The sequence below is a fragment of the Candoia aspera genome, chromosome 8, assembly GCF_035149785.1.
Source record: "Candoia aspera isolate rCanAsp1 chromosome 8, rCanAsp1.hap2, whole genome shotgun sequence".
NCBI lineage: Eukaryota > Metazoa > Chordata > Lepidosauria > Squamata > Boidae > Candoia > Candoia aspera.
Genome location: NC_086160.1, coordinates 41,777,495 through 41,792,769, shown reverse-complemented (window position 1 = coordinate 41,792,769; position 15,275 = coordinate 41,777,495). Strand labels below are relative to the sequence as shown.

General features: G+C 39.3%; 2 protein-coding genes across 3 annotated transcripts in view; one reads left to right on the top strand and one right to left on the bottom strand.

Moving 5' to 3' along the window:
• Positions 1–15,275, bottom strand: part of LOC134502095 (uncharacterized) — a 161,460-nt gene that overhangs the window by 97,528 nt on the left and 48,657 nt on the right. The gene's annotated exons all lie outside the window — the stretch shown is intronic.
• NAA15 (N-alpha-acetyltransferase 15, NatA auxiliary subunit) overlaps positions 1–15,275 on the top strand; it is a 49,191-nt gene that overhangs the window by 10,335 nt on the left and 23,581 nt on the right. Inside the window, exons 4-9 of the mRNA XM_063310538.1 lie at positions 2,163–2,320; positions 4,635–4,769; positions 5,189–5,342; positions 7,685–7,804; positions 13,163–13,258; positions 13,524–13,630. Coding sequence (XP_063166608.1) covers positions 2,163–2,320; positions 4,635–4,769; positions 5,189–5,342; positions 7,685–7,804; positions 13,163–13,258; positions 13,524–13,630 — 770 coding nt within the window. The remainder of the gene's footprint in view (positions 1–2,162; positions 2,321–4,634; positions 4,770–5,188; positions 5,343–7,684; positions 7,805–13,162; positions 13,259–13,523; positions 13,631–15,275) is intronic.

The window sequence follows — 15,275 nt, the reverse complement described above, 5'->3', positions numbered from 1 at the left end:
AAATATGACTATGCTGTAGCATGTAAAGTGCTACTTAACTCTTCTTTTTATAGTGAAGAATTACAATACTTGTACTCCTGTAGAAATGTGAAAGTGATTGTTAGGGAGAGGAGCTGCTCGATCACACTGCAGATGACAACCACATTATTGATACAGATAGGAAAGCAAGCATATGAAGAGATTACATTCCTAGTCCTGTCTTGTTCTGGACAATTACTTGCTTTTATCCTGTCATGCCACTATCTTTTCCTTCAGAAAAAACTCAATGAAATTTTCTACTTTGGTTTGTATGTTATTGGATATGGAGTTAGGATGCATAGACACAATTTAAAAAGTACAAAAAGATCTGTTACAAAAAGAACATATGCTGATGTATGCATGATGATGATGATGATGATTTACTAAACTTGTATCCCACCCAACTCCCAACGACTCTGAGTGGCTAGAAATATTCTAAATGGTGTTAGAGAAGGAGCTGGTAGGAGCTGTAACAATTCCTGGGCAATTTTCCTCAGAACATTTACCCTAGGGCTAGAATGCTTCCTTCTGATCTCTTCTCTGCATCTTCTTTTACTCACACATAGAGTAAAGTCTTGATTCATGTAGAAATCATTTTGAATAATTTTCTTTCTCTCCCAAAATGTTGTTGTTGGTATGCAGACATTTCCTTCTTGCTTTACAACTGCTGTCCTGGCCCAGTTCCATGGGTGGGATTTCACCTGTCCCTAAACCACACTGCTTCCCATTTGTCTTCTGATAATGATCCTTTGCTCCGTTCTTTCCTCTCTTTGTTCTTTCTTCCATTTATTCTGCTAAACTATCCCTAATATTCTACTAATAGTTTCTTTATTCTTTTTTTAGTTTTTCCTAAAAACAATTATCTGCTGGTTAAGTAGAGCTATTAAGTATTAATAACTTTTGAGTATTTTATTGGGTCTTCCCATTAAGAGGCCTATGCCTGTATAATTTTAATTTTTAGGAACATTTTCCCAGTGGTTAAAAATGAACTGTTTTCAAACCTCAGAATTTGTAGATAAGAGCAAAATTCTTCAACATAATTCTTCCTTTAGTCTAACACTTCTTTGGTAGATATACATTTATCAGCTAACTTAGGCTCTCACAAAACTTAAAAGAGAAAAGGTATTTGCAGGAAAACCAACCCATATTAACTCTGTAGATGCTAAAGAATGCTGAATTTTTCCTTATGTACATTCTAAACAGTTTCTGTGAAATATTTGATGAGTCATACTACATGCTTCGTTTGGAACAAACAGTGAAAATTGTTTTTAGTCACTAAGATGTTTAATCACTAATACATTGTTTCACTTCACAGCTTTGTGTTTATAATTACAATATTTAGGTAATTCTGATCAGTACAGATCTTATACAGGTAGTCCTCACTTAACGAAAGTAATTGGGTCCAGGAACTATGTCGCTAAGTGACGTGGTCGTAAAGTGTGATGTCACATGACTGCTGACTTACGACAGCAGTTATGGCAGTTCCAGTTGCCATTGTTAGGCAAATCCTGCATGGTTGCAGCATCCTGTGGTCATGTGATCGCTATTTGAGACATCCTGCTGGCCTCCCCATTGACTTTGGTTGTTGGAAGCCAGCAGTGAAGACCGCGAACGGTGATCCCGTGACCTCAGGACACTGCAACCATTGTAACTGCGAGACAGTTGCCAAGCACCCAAATCACGGTCACATGACCACAGGGATGCTGCAACAGCCGCAACTATGAGGAACAGTCGTAAGTCTCCCTCATTCAGCACTGTCATAACATAATTTAAACAGTCGCTAAACAAATGGTGGTTCAGCAAGGACTGCCTGTAAAAGTTTAGTCCACTTAGCTATTTGTATTTAACAGTGGCTTAAATAAATACATTTTGATGATATTTTGATAAGATTTGATTCATAATTATATTGACGTTGACATTTTGATAGTATTTTGTGGTATACTAACTCATTTATGTATAGTAGGTAAGACTTCTTCCAATACATTTTGTAGTAAGTTTTGTAGTTGTTCTGTTCTGTTCTGTTCTGTTCTGTTCTGTTCTGTTCTGTTCTGTTCTGTTCTGTTCTGTTCTGTTCTTACTGAAATGGGTTCAGTCACTTCTGTTCTCATTTGCTCCACGACTCACATCCTTAACTGAGTTTCCAGGCTGGCATGTCTATGGTCTTCTTCAGAGATCAGACAAGAAATATGATGAAGCCATCAAATGTTATAGAAATGCACTGAAATGGGATAAGGACAATCTCCAAATCTTGAGGGACCTTTCACTGCTACAAATTCAAATGAGGGATCTAGAAGGTTACAGGGTGAGTGAAGAGCAAACCTCAATAATGTTTTATAAGTTTCATAAAAAATGGCTTTTCTCGTTCATTCATTCCTCATGCTCATATAGCCGCCCATCTCACAAAATGTGACTATTATTTAAATAATCAGGAGGCAATTTTTTGGTAGAATTCTTGATTTAGTGAGGCAAAGCAGGACCCTGTTATAGTGCTCAGAATGAGATTTGGTTATTATTAATTTTCTGCATAATTCAGCATGCTGCAAAAAAGTAGAACTTTGTCACAGAAATGCCTGTTTTAACTTCTGCTTCTCCATTAAATGAGAATATGTTCTCATCCCAGAGAATAGTTTGTCAAGGGGTCTGATTGTAATACAGGTAGTCGTCAACCTACGACCATATGTTCAGCGGCTGTTTAAAGTTACAATGGTGCTGAATTAATGGTGGTGTCATGCGCTGCCTGCCTCTGAATAATACTCAGACACTGGTTCGTGGATCAGGCTCTGATTTATTCACAGCGCAGTTACAGCGTCGGAAGAAAAAAGCTGAGAGTGACAGGAGCGCGCCGGTGCGGGGTTTAAATACCCCGCGCCGGTCAGCGCCCCCTCACTCGCGGTCACGTCACCCCCCTTTGTCCAATACGTTGCCCTGCCGGTGGGTGAGGGGTTGTGAGGCCCCGCTGGCGTTCCGGGATCGCCCATCATCGGGTTTTCTATTCATCCGGTGATTGCTGTCAGCTGGGCGATCTCCGTTGTATTGGCGCTGATGGCTTGGGTGTGCTCCGTGATCCGTTTAGTTATTGTTTGTTGGCCGTTAGTCGTTGTGGGTTGATGGCTACTTATCTTGAGCCCCTTCACCTCTTTCCTTGCTATTGTCATGTGTGCCATTGCGCTGATGACTTCAGCTCAACGGCACTCATGACAGGTGGTTATGACCGGTCCTCGGAGTTCTGGCTGTTCCATCAACCCCATGGTCACATGATTGCAATCTGGGCGCTTGGCAACTGGTTCACACTTATGAACAGTTGCAGTGCCCTGCAATCACATGATCGCCATTTACAACCTTCCATGCTGGCTTCCCCAGAAAGTCAGTGGGAAAACCGGCAGAGAAGGTTGCAAGTCACTGGGCTAAGTCTCTCCCACCTGCACAGCCTCCCCCAACCCCTCTGCACTCACATCAGCCACTCATCCTCCCCAACCCTTGCCTCGCCTCTCTCGCACCCCCATGCACCCTCTCTGACCCGTGTTGCATCCTTGTGCACCCCCTTCACCCTCCCTGACCCACACCTCTCACCCCTCACACACTTTCCCTGACCTATACCATGCTTCTCATGTACCCCTTCGCACCCTTGCATACCCTCCCTTGCAACTTTGTGCACCGTCTCTGGTCGTTGTGCACTCCCCTACCGTTACACACCCTTCCCCGCACCCCCCCTCATGCCCTCCCCCACCTGGCAGGAGCCACTTACTTGCCTGCCAGCCTGCTTGCAAGCCACCTAGGACTTGCACTTCCTGCTGGCTTCCCACAACCAAGTCAGCAGGGAAGTAGTTTGCCTCACCTAACAACTGTGGGATTCAGTTAATGATGGCAATCAGGACTGTGGGGATTGCCGTCACTATTCGATGCATTTACGCTTTATGACCGCATTGCTTAGTGATGGAAATTCTGGTCCCAATTGGTGTCATAAGTCAAGAATTACCTGTAATAATTTGTGGAGGGTATATGTGTTAAATTACCTTTCACCTGCAAATGGGAATCTTAATTCTGTCCCCAACTCAAAAAACAGGTATCTAGCTCTAAAGTGATCCGAAACTATAAAAATTGCCATATACAAAACCATAAGTACATATTGATTAGCAGTTGGATAAGCCTAGCCTATTACAGCAACAGACATGTAACTTTGCCTTAAAATATCCTGTAGTTCTGTCAAAAATAAAAGCATAAGTATGTTCCATTTTTAAAGAAGGCTTCATCTCCTTATTCTCTTTGTTTGTGTCTCCAAATTTTTGAATTCTGATTGTTTTCGACTCAGATCCTGAATTTAATTGAATAATCTGTGGTTTTATCTCAGTCAAAACAAGCTGTTTTCTAAATCACAGAATCAGGATGCAAAATGGCTCTGTGCCTTCTTGTCAATAATTTAAACATATTTTATCTCACTTTCTGATTTAAAAATATTGAAACATAATTAGTGAAGTTAGAAGGCATTGATTTCTTTATCTGATGCAACCTGTTAAAGTATAACAGCAGCAGTATGGATTTCCTGCTAGATATTGTGGAATTCAGTAATTAATACAGAAGGCTAGAATATTAATTTGTTATTTATTATTGTTATACAGGAAACTAGGTATCAGTTACTTCAGCTTAGACCTGCGCAGAGAGCATCATGGATTGGCTATGCTATAGCTTATCACCTGCTAGAAGACTATGAAATGGCAGCAAAGATTTTGGAGGAATTTAGGAAGACCCAGCAGGTATTACATAGATTTATGTGTAACTTAATGAGTTGTTGATCAAAACTGTAAATTTATGGGGGGGGTTTTACAGACATTTGTATACCATCTATTCCAAGTAATGTAGGCAGATTATAATCAAACAAAAAGTTAGTCCTGATCTAGGAATGTTGTATATAGCTTTAGGCTGTATTAATACATCTGCATAACTGTAAAAAATGAAGGATGGTGTCAGATGCTTTTACTTTACCAGTTACCATTCAAGAAGAAGCAGGAATGTTGTGTAGATGGGGATCAGATCTCGCAATCCACATACAGTATATGCTTCCACGTAATATAGATATCCCCTGTTGGATTGAAGCTAATATATGAGTTTTTTTCTTATTTGTGTTGCTGAAATTAAAATTATGAGTAGTACAATTTTTTTTTTGCCTTTGTAGACATCTCCTGATAAAGTAGACTATGAGTATAGTGAGTTGCTATTGTATCAGAATCAAGTTCTCCGGGAAGCAGGACTTTATAAAGAAGCTTTGGATCATCTTGGAACCTATGAAAAGCAGATCTGTGACAAGTTAGCTGTTGAAGAAACTAAAGGTAACTGGGCCATTAAAATTCTCTTGCATTTAAATGTTTTTACAAATAAAAATGTTTTTTGTTGTATGATTGATTTAAATGTCTGAGCAATAAAATCACTGCCAATTCACTTTATAATCTGGAAGTTCAAAGTGCTACTGATAATATTATATGTTTTTCTATAGGTAATAGAAATAATTTGTCAAATGTTCTGACAAATTATTTATAGTTTGATAACTAGAAGGAATGAGGCTGGTAAACACCAGTCTCAGGTTTAAATTTTATAATGTAATATAGCGTAGTTCAAACCTGAGTAAAATATGTTTACCTGTACATATTCTGAAAATTGAACAAGACATCATTTTTGAGCCTTCAGTTTGACTTACCAAAGCCGTCTATTTTCTTAGTTTCCCTAACCCTCATAACCCCAGTATTAGTTCTTGTATTTCCTGGTACACATTGACAGGCACAGGAAAATTACATGCTTGCAACATGGCTTTCACTATCATTGCCCAAAGTTGATTTTTTTTCCCTTAATAGTTGCTATAGCTGTGGAAGAATTGAATAAAACTCATTTATTTAAGGTAAATTTCTGCAGACTTTGTGTTCCTCAAAATGAAGGTATCTTCCATTTTATGTGGAGGCGCACTCAGAGCTCTGCCAAAGTTGCTACCAAGTTGTAATTTTTAAAGTGACAAAAATGGGAAATTATAGTGAATAATTAAATTCAGTTTTGTCTTAGCTCTGCTCATGCTCCAGAAAACCATTTAGTTTGGTCAGAGAACCAAACTAAGTGTGGTTTTCTGACCAACAAATTGTGCTTTTCTGTATTCGTTGACTAGATCAAGGTTTATTAGACCCTTTAGTTTCCTACCCCTCTAATAGCTTTTCATGAAGGTGTCAAATAGAAATGTCAAAAATCTGCCATTCCAGGAATGGAGTGTTCCAGAGAATTTCAGAACATTCTGTTTTTTTCTCTGGACTACACATTCCTGGCTGTTTTGATTAGTAGGGGTGATCTAGTCCTTTTTCAGCAGCGGAGGATTAACATTTAAACAACTCCCAGAATAGTCAATTTAGAATGGCCTGGAGGAAAAATGAAACATTCTGGAGTTCTTTAACAGATTCTGGTACCAAAACAGTTAAATTTGGACACATTTTGTCTATACAGTTATAGAAGAACAGGAAATTGGTGAAAATTGATTTGTTCCTATTTCATCTAGTAGATGCCCCTTGAGGAGAGAACTGATCACAGTTTGTATAGCTAAATCCAACAAATCTAGCTAAATGTTACTCAACTAGATACCATAGTGAATATATAACTGTAAAGCATCCCAACCACTGTGTTAAAGTTTTTGGAAACCTCAGTGAAATGGCAGCCATTAAACCAAAGTTTTGGCTTTTTTAAAAGAAAACACCAATATTTATTTATTTGTTAGCTTATTTGTTAGATTTACATTGTGTGTTTCATTCAAGAGCTCAAGGTGGCATACATAATGCTTCTCCTATTTTACCATACAACAACCCTGTGAGGTAGGTTAGACTGAAAGAGAATGGCCAGCTCAGAGAGTGAGCTTCATGGCTGAGGCTGGACTTGATCTTGGATGCCCCCATAACCACTACACTGCGCTGGCTTTTGTACTGGCTGTAATGCTTTGAATTGTAAGAATGAGTTATTTGTTTTTATTCCATTAAAATATTTTACAATTAGATGGCGTTTCAGTAAGTGCATCAATCTGTTCTTTTTCCTGGAAGAGACAACTGGTGTGTCCAAGTAAATTTTTTCTTGGATTCATGCTATAGTTTAAAGCAAGTAAACATATGGCTGCGAGAGCTGGACCATAAGGAAGGCTGAGAGAAGGAAGATAGATGCTTTTGAACTGTGGTGTTGGAGGAAAATTCTGAGAGTGCCTTGGGCTGCAAGAAGATCAAACCAGTCCATCCTCCAGGAAATAAAGCCAGACTGCTCACTTGAGGGAACGATATTAAAGGCAAAACTGAAATACTTTGGCCACATATTGAAGACAGGACACCCTGGAGAAGATGCTGATGCTAGGGAGAGTGGAGGGCAAAAGGAAGAGGGGCCGACCAAGGGCAAGGTGGATGGATGATATTCTAGAGGTGACAGACCCGTCCCTGGGGGAGCTGGGGGTGTTGACGACCGACAGGAAGCTCTGGCGTGGGCTGGTCCATGAAGTCACGAAGAGTCGGAAGCGACTAAACGAGTAAACAACAACAAAACTATGTATGCAAACTTAGTTTTTTCTTAAATAAGGAGATACTTGGGGCAAATTGAAATTAGAACATAGATTTCATTGACAAAACCCTATCATGGTTGATTGATAACTCTGCATCTTTAACAGGAGAACTTCTGTTACAACTCTGCAGGCTGGAAGAGGCAGCTGAAATTTATAGAGGATTGCAAGAAAGAAATCCTGAAAATTGGGCTTATTATAAAGGTTTAGAAAAAGCACTTAAACCAGGTAATGATATGCTTTGATTAATATAGGTGTGAATTATATAGCCCTGCATTTTTATATGTAAAAATTAAGAATTTGGAAAAATTCAGAAAATGTGTTATTATCTTGAGTTCACAATTTGAACAACTATGCAGTTTGAAAGAATGTTGAATATGATGGGTGAGGTTCATATGAATTGGAATACATACGTACCTGTGTGATGAGAGCAATGTGGAGCAGATTCTGATACAGTCTTACGAGCTTGGAAAAGATATGGCTACTTTTATGATGAAAAGAGGTGCAGTTGTATGTGCTCTCTGTGTTCCAAAACACTTTTTTTAAAGGATTTGTACAGCCTCCCCCAACCCCTCTGCACTCATAATACGAATACAGAATTATTTTACTGTTGGAAAATGAATTTGTTTTATGAAGGCTACCCTAAACATTTACATTTATTTTGAATTTCAGTAAAGTAAATTAATACATATTTCTGTGTTTTCTGTATATTTCGTTATTCCAAAAAATTCAAAGGTTGGCACAAAATTAATGTCAACTATTTACTTCAACGGCGGACAGCCTAGTCCTTGTAAATAGCCATGAAAATGAGCACCAACCCAAGTATGTTGCCCTTTTACTCACCAGGAGTTGAGTTTGAATCAAAGGCTATTCTAGCTGGAAAATACCTCAGTAAAACAGTACCACTATTATGGATATAGATATTAAATTTTTCCTGATGATGCATCACTTTGTTCAAATTTAAGAATTTTTAAAACTGGTTCTGGTATATGATTGCTGAGGATGTGAAGAAATTAGTTCAGTCTTGAAACAAACATGTTCTGTTCCGGAAGTTCTGCTGAGCCATTTCAGGTTAGCCACAGTTCAGCCCAGACAAAATCCAGAAGTCTTTTTGCTCTTAGTTTTGGCTAAAGCAAAACTCAAAGGGATCTCAGAGTGATTTTACAAGGCAAGCAATAGATAAGGTTAGTACACGTTCCCTCTTCCCACAGGAACTCCCACTGGCCTACCTACCACCTCCATGTTTCCAACTCCTCCTCCTGAAAATCAGATCAGATCAAATGACCAGTTAGAGGTTACAATTCAGTAACAATATTACAGGGGGGAAAGAATTGGGATAAAGATAGCTGAGCAATTTGCACAAAAGAGGAGAAAGGAGAGGAAAAGTAAAAAATGGTAAGAAGTGTTTTTCAGACTATATTTAGATATTCTTGGCCTTTTGACTAAGATCAAGCGTAGCTCCTTCTCCTGTATCCCCTCAACCACTACTAATGTCCAGGTGCGGCATACCCGTCGACCCAACCAACACTTCCCTCTTCTCCCCTCCCCTCCGCTACCAACATCAACCTCTTTGGTGGTTTCCCACTTCTACCCCACCCAAAGCATCCTATCAGAATAGCTGTGCTTTTGTTCTTACCAAGACCAATACAGCCCCATTACATTCCATAACCAGACTACACGTGCACATATACGTACATTTGTGCATGGATCACCTAAAATTATTCTGTGTATGAAACGGTTTGTGCATGAACCATTTTACACATTCCTTACAGTTATTTTTGCAATAGTGAATTTTTCAAAAGCTTTTAGATTATAATAAATTATATTTAGTCATAGATTTCCAGATATAGGCTGATAAAATAAAGCAGCAACAGCAGTATGAAACATCAAAGGAATAGGTGAGATAATTTTTTTAAAGATTTTTTTATCCCGCCTTTTTTATTTGTATACATAACTCAAGGTGGCGAACATACCTAATGTTCCTTCCTCCTCCTGTTTTCCCCACAACAACAACCCTGTGAGGTGAGTTGGCCTGAGAGAGGGGGACTGGTGCAAGGTCACCCAGCCGGCTTTCATGCCTCAGGTGGGACTAGAACTCTCAGTCTCCTGGTTTTTAGCCTGGAGCCTTAACCGCTAGACCAAACTTGCTCTATTCTAATTTTTCCTGATGTTCTACTGCAGTGTTTCTTAAACGTTTTTCTCTGAGCCCCTTCCCACTTTTAAAATTATGGAGGACCCCAAAAGAGTTTTTGTTTATATGGGTTATATTTATCTATATTTACCGTATTAAACATTAAAATTAATGTATTTGCTGCTACTGCCACTTCTCATGATTGTTTGATGAGATTTTAATATTGTATAATTTTTCAACATAGGCCGACAAATAATTTTGATTTTGCTGAAAGGGTCTTGGGAGACCCCCAAGAGCCCTAGGACCACCCTTTAAGAATCACTGTTCTGCAGCTATTCCGTATTCCTCCACCACTTAGATTGCAGCCTGCTTGGCCCTGAAGTGAAGACTCATTGCTTGCCAGCTGAGAACCCTCTGAGTGCTCTTGGGAGTGTTTGGTATCCAGCCTTTGTCTGTCTGTTGGAGAACACTTCAGTTGAGACAGCCTGGCTTGGACAATGATGCCTCTGGTGGCAGAAACCCTGAAGGGAGCAATACCACTAAAGGTTGCCCCTTAGAGCCACTTCAGGGTGACATGATGGCAAGGACCACACCTGCTAGTAGTAGAATATACGGATGTGTTTCTATAAAGCAGTTTGTATATTTCTGTGCAAGTGTCGGGATAAGCTGGAGAGGATGAAGAGGTGTTGTGTAAGCCTCACCTCACCTCATCTGCTGATGAGAGGTGGAGTACTGGGAAGTCATAGCCAAAGTGAGAGTTGGTTGCCATCCCAGTGGATATACCAGAATGATTGGAAGATGGTATTTAGTTTCATACTAGTCTCAGCTGAGTATGTTAGTTCACCAGTCTCCTTGTTCAGTTTTGGTTTACTGGCAGAAGGCTTTCAGAGATAACTCAGCTAGATTAGTGTCTATTCAGACAAAGATGAAGCTATATATCCACAGGATTTGCCCCCTACAGTGCACAGAAGTGAAATCTTTTTTTATCCTCACATTTAAATGGAGGGGGGGTCCTGCCTTTCCCAAACAGGATGCCTTGGGAGGCACATGAACTATGTTCCCAGAACAGTTCTCTCTAGCCCAGAAACCATGGGTTCTTACCTCACCAGCTTCATTGCTTACATGTGGCAAGATACTAAGAATTCCTGACAGTTTTCTCTGCTTTGATGCTGGACTGAAGCATTCCATCTAAAAGATACCCTTTTAAAAGTTCTGACTGACATGTTACATCTTTCATTTATGGAAACAGGGTCAGCTGTCACAATGATGGCGGGAAATAGATTTGGCTTTGGCAGGCCAGCTGGTCAAAACAAAACAAAAGAGACTAAAACATTTAGGGGTATTTCACCTTCCAGCAGCTGTGTCTTCTCTGAGGCCTTGGGCAGTGGTTGCCACCCTGAATGAACCAGTTCTTGCTCCTCTGTAGTGCAAGGGGAATCCAAAATAAAACAGACCATTCATGATTTGTTTTGATCATGGATGAGAAAGCTAATAACAAGTAATTTACCTTTAGACCAAAACTATTATTGTAAAACAAATTACCTTGATGTAGGCTCTTCCTTCATTTTTTTGTTTCACTATATATTCATTATATTTAATTCTGAAGAAAATACAAATAATTATAATGCTTGTAACATTAACATTTGAAACTGTAATTAATACTGATAGAATATCCACTTTTTTCCTTTTCTTTTATCTACATTTAATACCCTAAGGCCCATAATAGAATATTAAGAAACTAAGCATTTTATATAAATATTGTATCTAAATAACATATACTAAAACTGAGAAGATGGAGCAATAGATGGTTAGATTTAATAATATGTTAAAGGATTGAGCTAGTTGTGTATTAACATTTCATGGATATACTTTTAGTTTCTACAAATGTCACTCACTTATTCATTATTCTGCATATTCTTTTCTGATTTTATTAGCACTGCTAAACTTTTGGTTGTACTTTATCATATCTTCTGGTTGTTACATTTACATACACAAACATACATACATACAATTTTAAAAAGAGAGAGGGAAAGGTGGCTTGGCTTGTATAACAGAGACCTGTGTAGAGGAGGTAGGAAAGCTAGGGTGGGCAAGCCAGTGGAAGTAGGTAGGGAGGTGCTGCATCTGTGTTCCATAAGAACAGTGTTTCGCTTACTAGGATATTGCTGAGACAATTGATTCAAATTGAATGTGTTTCCCCAAGTCTCGGAAACAGGTATAGATGGAGGATTCTGTTTGCATACTGCCCACCATGCTGCCTAGTGAAGCCCTGACTGACTGACCCTAACCCTTACATTGCAGTCAGCTTCCAAGAATTGGGGGTTGCCCATGGGAGGGAGGAAGAAGAGCAAACGGAAGTCCTGGTGCCTAATGCTGAGTTTAGCCCAAACAAGATAAGAGCTTCTGCTAGCGATGAATTGCCTGAAGTATGCAGTGTACTCCAGGGAATACTATATTTTGTCATAAAGTTAATAACTTTATTGTACCAGGCTTTGTAATTTTTCAGTTTTTAAAACTCTGTTAATACATTTTAGATTTTTGTACTGCTGAAGTCTCTTGGTACTGGTTTTACTTTTAATTTATCTGTAGTAGTGTCAATTTTTTCAGGTGTTCACATTATGTGGCTATATTTGATAGTTTTAAGCTCTAGCTTATGAATTGCTCAGTGAAGTCCAGCTTCTCTATAGCATAAAAATATAACAAAATGCTTCCTGGAATCATCACTCCCATTATTTTGTTTTTATTAGTCTATTATTAATCTAAACCTGTTACATAATATATAAACTTATACAATCATCAGTACTTATAGAGGGATAGTGACATTACTTAAGAAGGATTCACAAGAGTAATTCTTGCATTGCAACTTATTTTGACTTCAGTGTGCTAAATGTGTGCAAAATGGGTGAAATTGAAAATCCTGTTCTTACCTTACTGTATACCAGAAAGTGATCCAGGCTGTCATTTAGAGTTTAGATTAATTCAATTGAGGTCAGAACACTTCCAGTGAAATAGGGTCAACAACTTTTAAGTTAAAAACAAAATCTTTAAGTGCATCAATCAGATACAGTTTTGGTTACCCCGCTATTCTATCTGGAAATAATTCCAGTAAAACCATGCTAAACATTCAGCTTTAAAAAACCATAGCCAGAACTAGCAGATAATCAGGGCTTTTGTTAAATTTATGTCTCATTAACTAATCTTATTTTCTAAAAGCCTAATGTCTTACGGGAACCACCTTTCAAAATTCTGCTTATAATTTGGCCTGAGGAGCTGCTGCTTAAAAAACATAATGTTAATCATTTTTGTGCTGGTCATACTGAAGGGCACTCTGGAATTGTCCCTTTGATGTTTAGCTAAATTAAATTACATTTTAAAATCCATGGCAGTTAATGTAAGATTTGATTGGCAGATTAGATAGCATATGAGTCTATAAAAACATGATTTTGTTCTCCTAGCTAATATGTTAGAGAGGTTCAAGATCTATGAGGAAGCCTGGACTAAATACCCAAGGGGACTAGTTCCAAGACGACTGCCGTTAAACTTCTTATCTGGTGAGTTTTGTTTGGATACTTAAAACTATCTGTAAAAGAGACAGAGAGGTTTGTTTTCGTGTTAAGTCTTTTCTCATTATCTTCCTTTTTAAAATGTGAGAAATTGCTTAGCCTGCCATAGATGTTACAGCGTACCAGGCATGCCATTAGCCATACTAGCCAGGTATGATGGAATTGTAATTCAACACATCTGATTGGAGAAAAGTAGCATTTGTTTGGTTTGAAAAACAGGTTTGCAGCAGAATTCATGCATATTTTTCTTTAGGTGACAAATTTAAGGAATGCTTGGACAAATTTCTGAGGATGAATTTCAGCAAAGGCTGCCCACCAGTATTCAATACATTACGGTCACTATACAAAGATAAAGAAAAGGTTTGTGCATGTATTTTAAAGATTTGGACTGTTTTCTAATAGGATTTTCAATCAAATAGTGTGCCAATTATAATTATTTTTGTAATGAAGATATTCATGCAATGGGCCAATGAATATTTCTGCATACCAATTTATAGTTTTGACCTTTGTAAATCTTAAGTTTTCAGGGATCTGGCTATGGGTCTAAATTTGCATGGGATGAAGGCAGCTACAGTCAGGAACAGAAATAGTGGAACAAGGATAACAGTTTTGGCATTTGGCCTCTCTACACCACCACACTGAAGATGAAAGGAAACACACCCAGATGGGAGCGAAGTCAGGACTTTCAGTGTCATTCAAGGGGTTTGGCAAAAGTGGGGTACTAACCATTCAGGAAGTACAGCCAGTGGCATTCACCCCCCCCATCGTTGGTGGCGCATAAAAATGGAACAAATGGCTGACAAGCAGTGTGTGGCCAGGTGTGGCCTGTTTCCTGGGTACCCCATGACCAATCAAGCAGATAAAAGGCCTGGAGGTGGTTCTGAGTGTTACTTTTGCATTTGGTAGCTGTTCACTGGAACTCTCAACATGAGGTCCAAAGAGGTGTCCAGCCGAGTGAAGGAGGCCATCATTAGGCTGAGAAAACAAAATAAACCCATCAGAGAGACAGCAAAAACATTGGGAGTGGCCAGTACAACAGTCTGGAACATCCTGAAAAAGAAGGAATTAACTGGCAAGCTCAGCAACAGCAAAAGGCCTGAAAGACCACGGAAGACAATTAAAGGGATGACCGCAGAATTCTGCTCATGGTGAAGAGGAACCCTTTCACAACATCTAGCCAGGTCGAGAACACTCTTGAGGAGGTAGGCATGTCATTGTCAACCTCTACAGTCAAGAGACAGCTTTATGAATGTAAATACAGAGGCTTCACAACAAGGTGCAAACCACTGTAACACTCAAGAACAGAAAGGCCAGATTATACTTGGCCAGCAAACACCTAAAAAAGCCTGCCCAGTTCTGGAATAAGATTCTTTGGACTGACGAAACCAAGATTAACTTGCACCAGAATGATGGGAAGAGAAAAGTATGGAGAAGGAAAGGAACAGCTCATGATCCAAAGCATACCACATCATCTGTCAAACATGGTGGAGGTGGTGTTCTGGCATGGGCAGGTATGGCTGCCAACGGAACCGGGTCACTGGTGTTTATTGATGACCTGACTGCTGGTAAAAGCAGCAGGATGAATTCTGAAGTGTATAGGGCTATACTTTCTGCTCAGATTCAGCCGAATGCTGCCAAACTGATAGGACGCTGCTTCATCTTGCAGATGGATAATGACCCAAAACATACAGCAAAAGCTACCCAAGAGTTTCTCAAGGCAAAGAAGTGACATGTCTTCAATGGCCAAGTCAGTCCCCTGCTCTCAACCCAATAGAGCATGCTTTTCACTTACTGAAGACAAGACTGAAGGCAGAAAGACCCACAAACAAGCAGCAGCTGAAGGCAACTACAGTCAAGGCCTGGCAAAGCATCTCGAGGGAGGAAACTCAGCATTTGGTTATGTCCATGGGTTCCAGACTTCAGGCAGTCATTGCCTGCAAAGGATTTTCATCCAGGTATTAAAGGCAATCCTTATGTTTGTAATGGTGTTGGTTTATTCCATTAC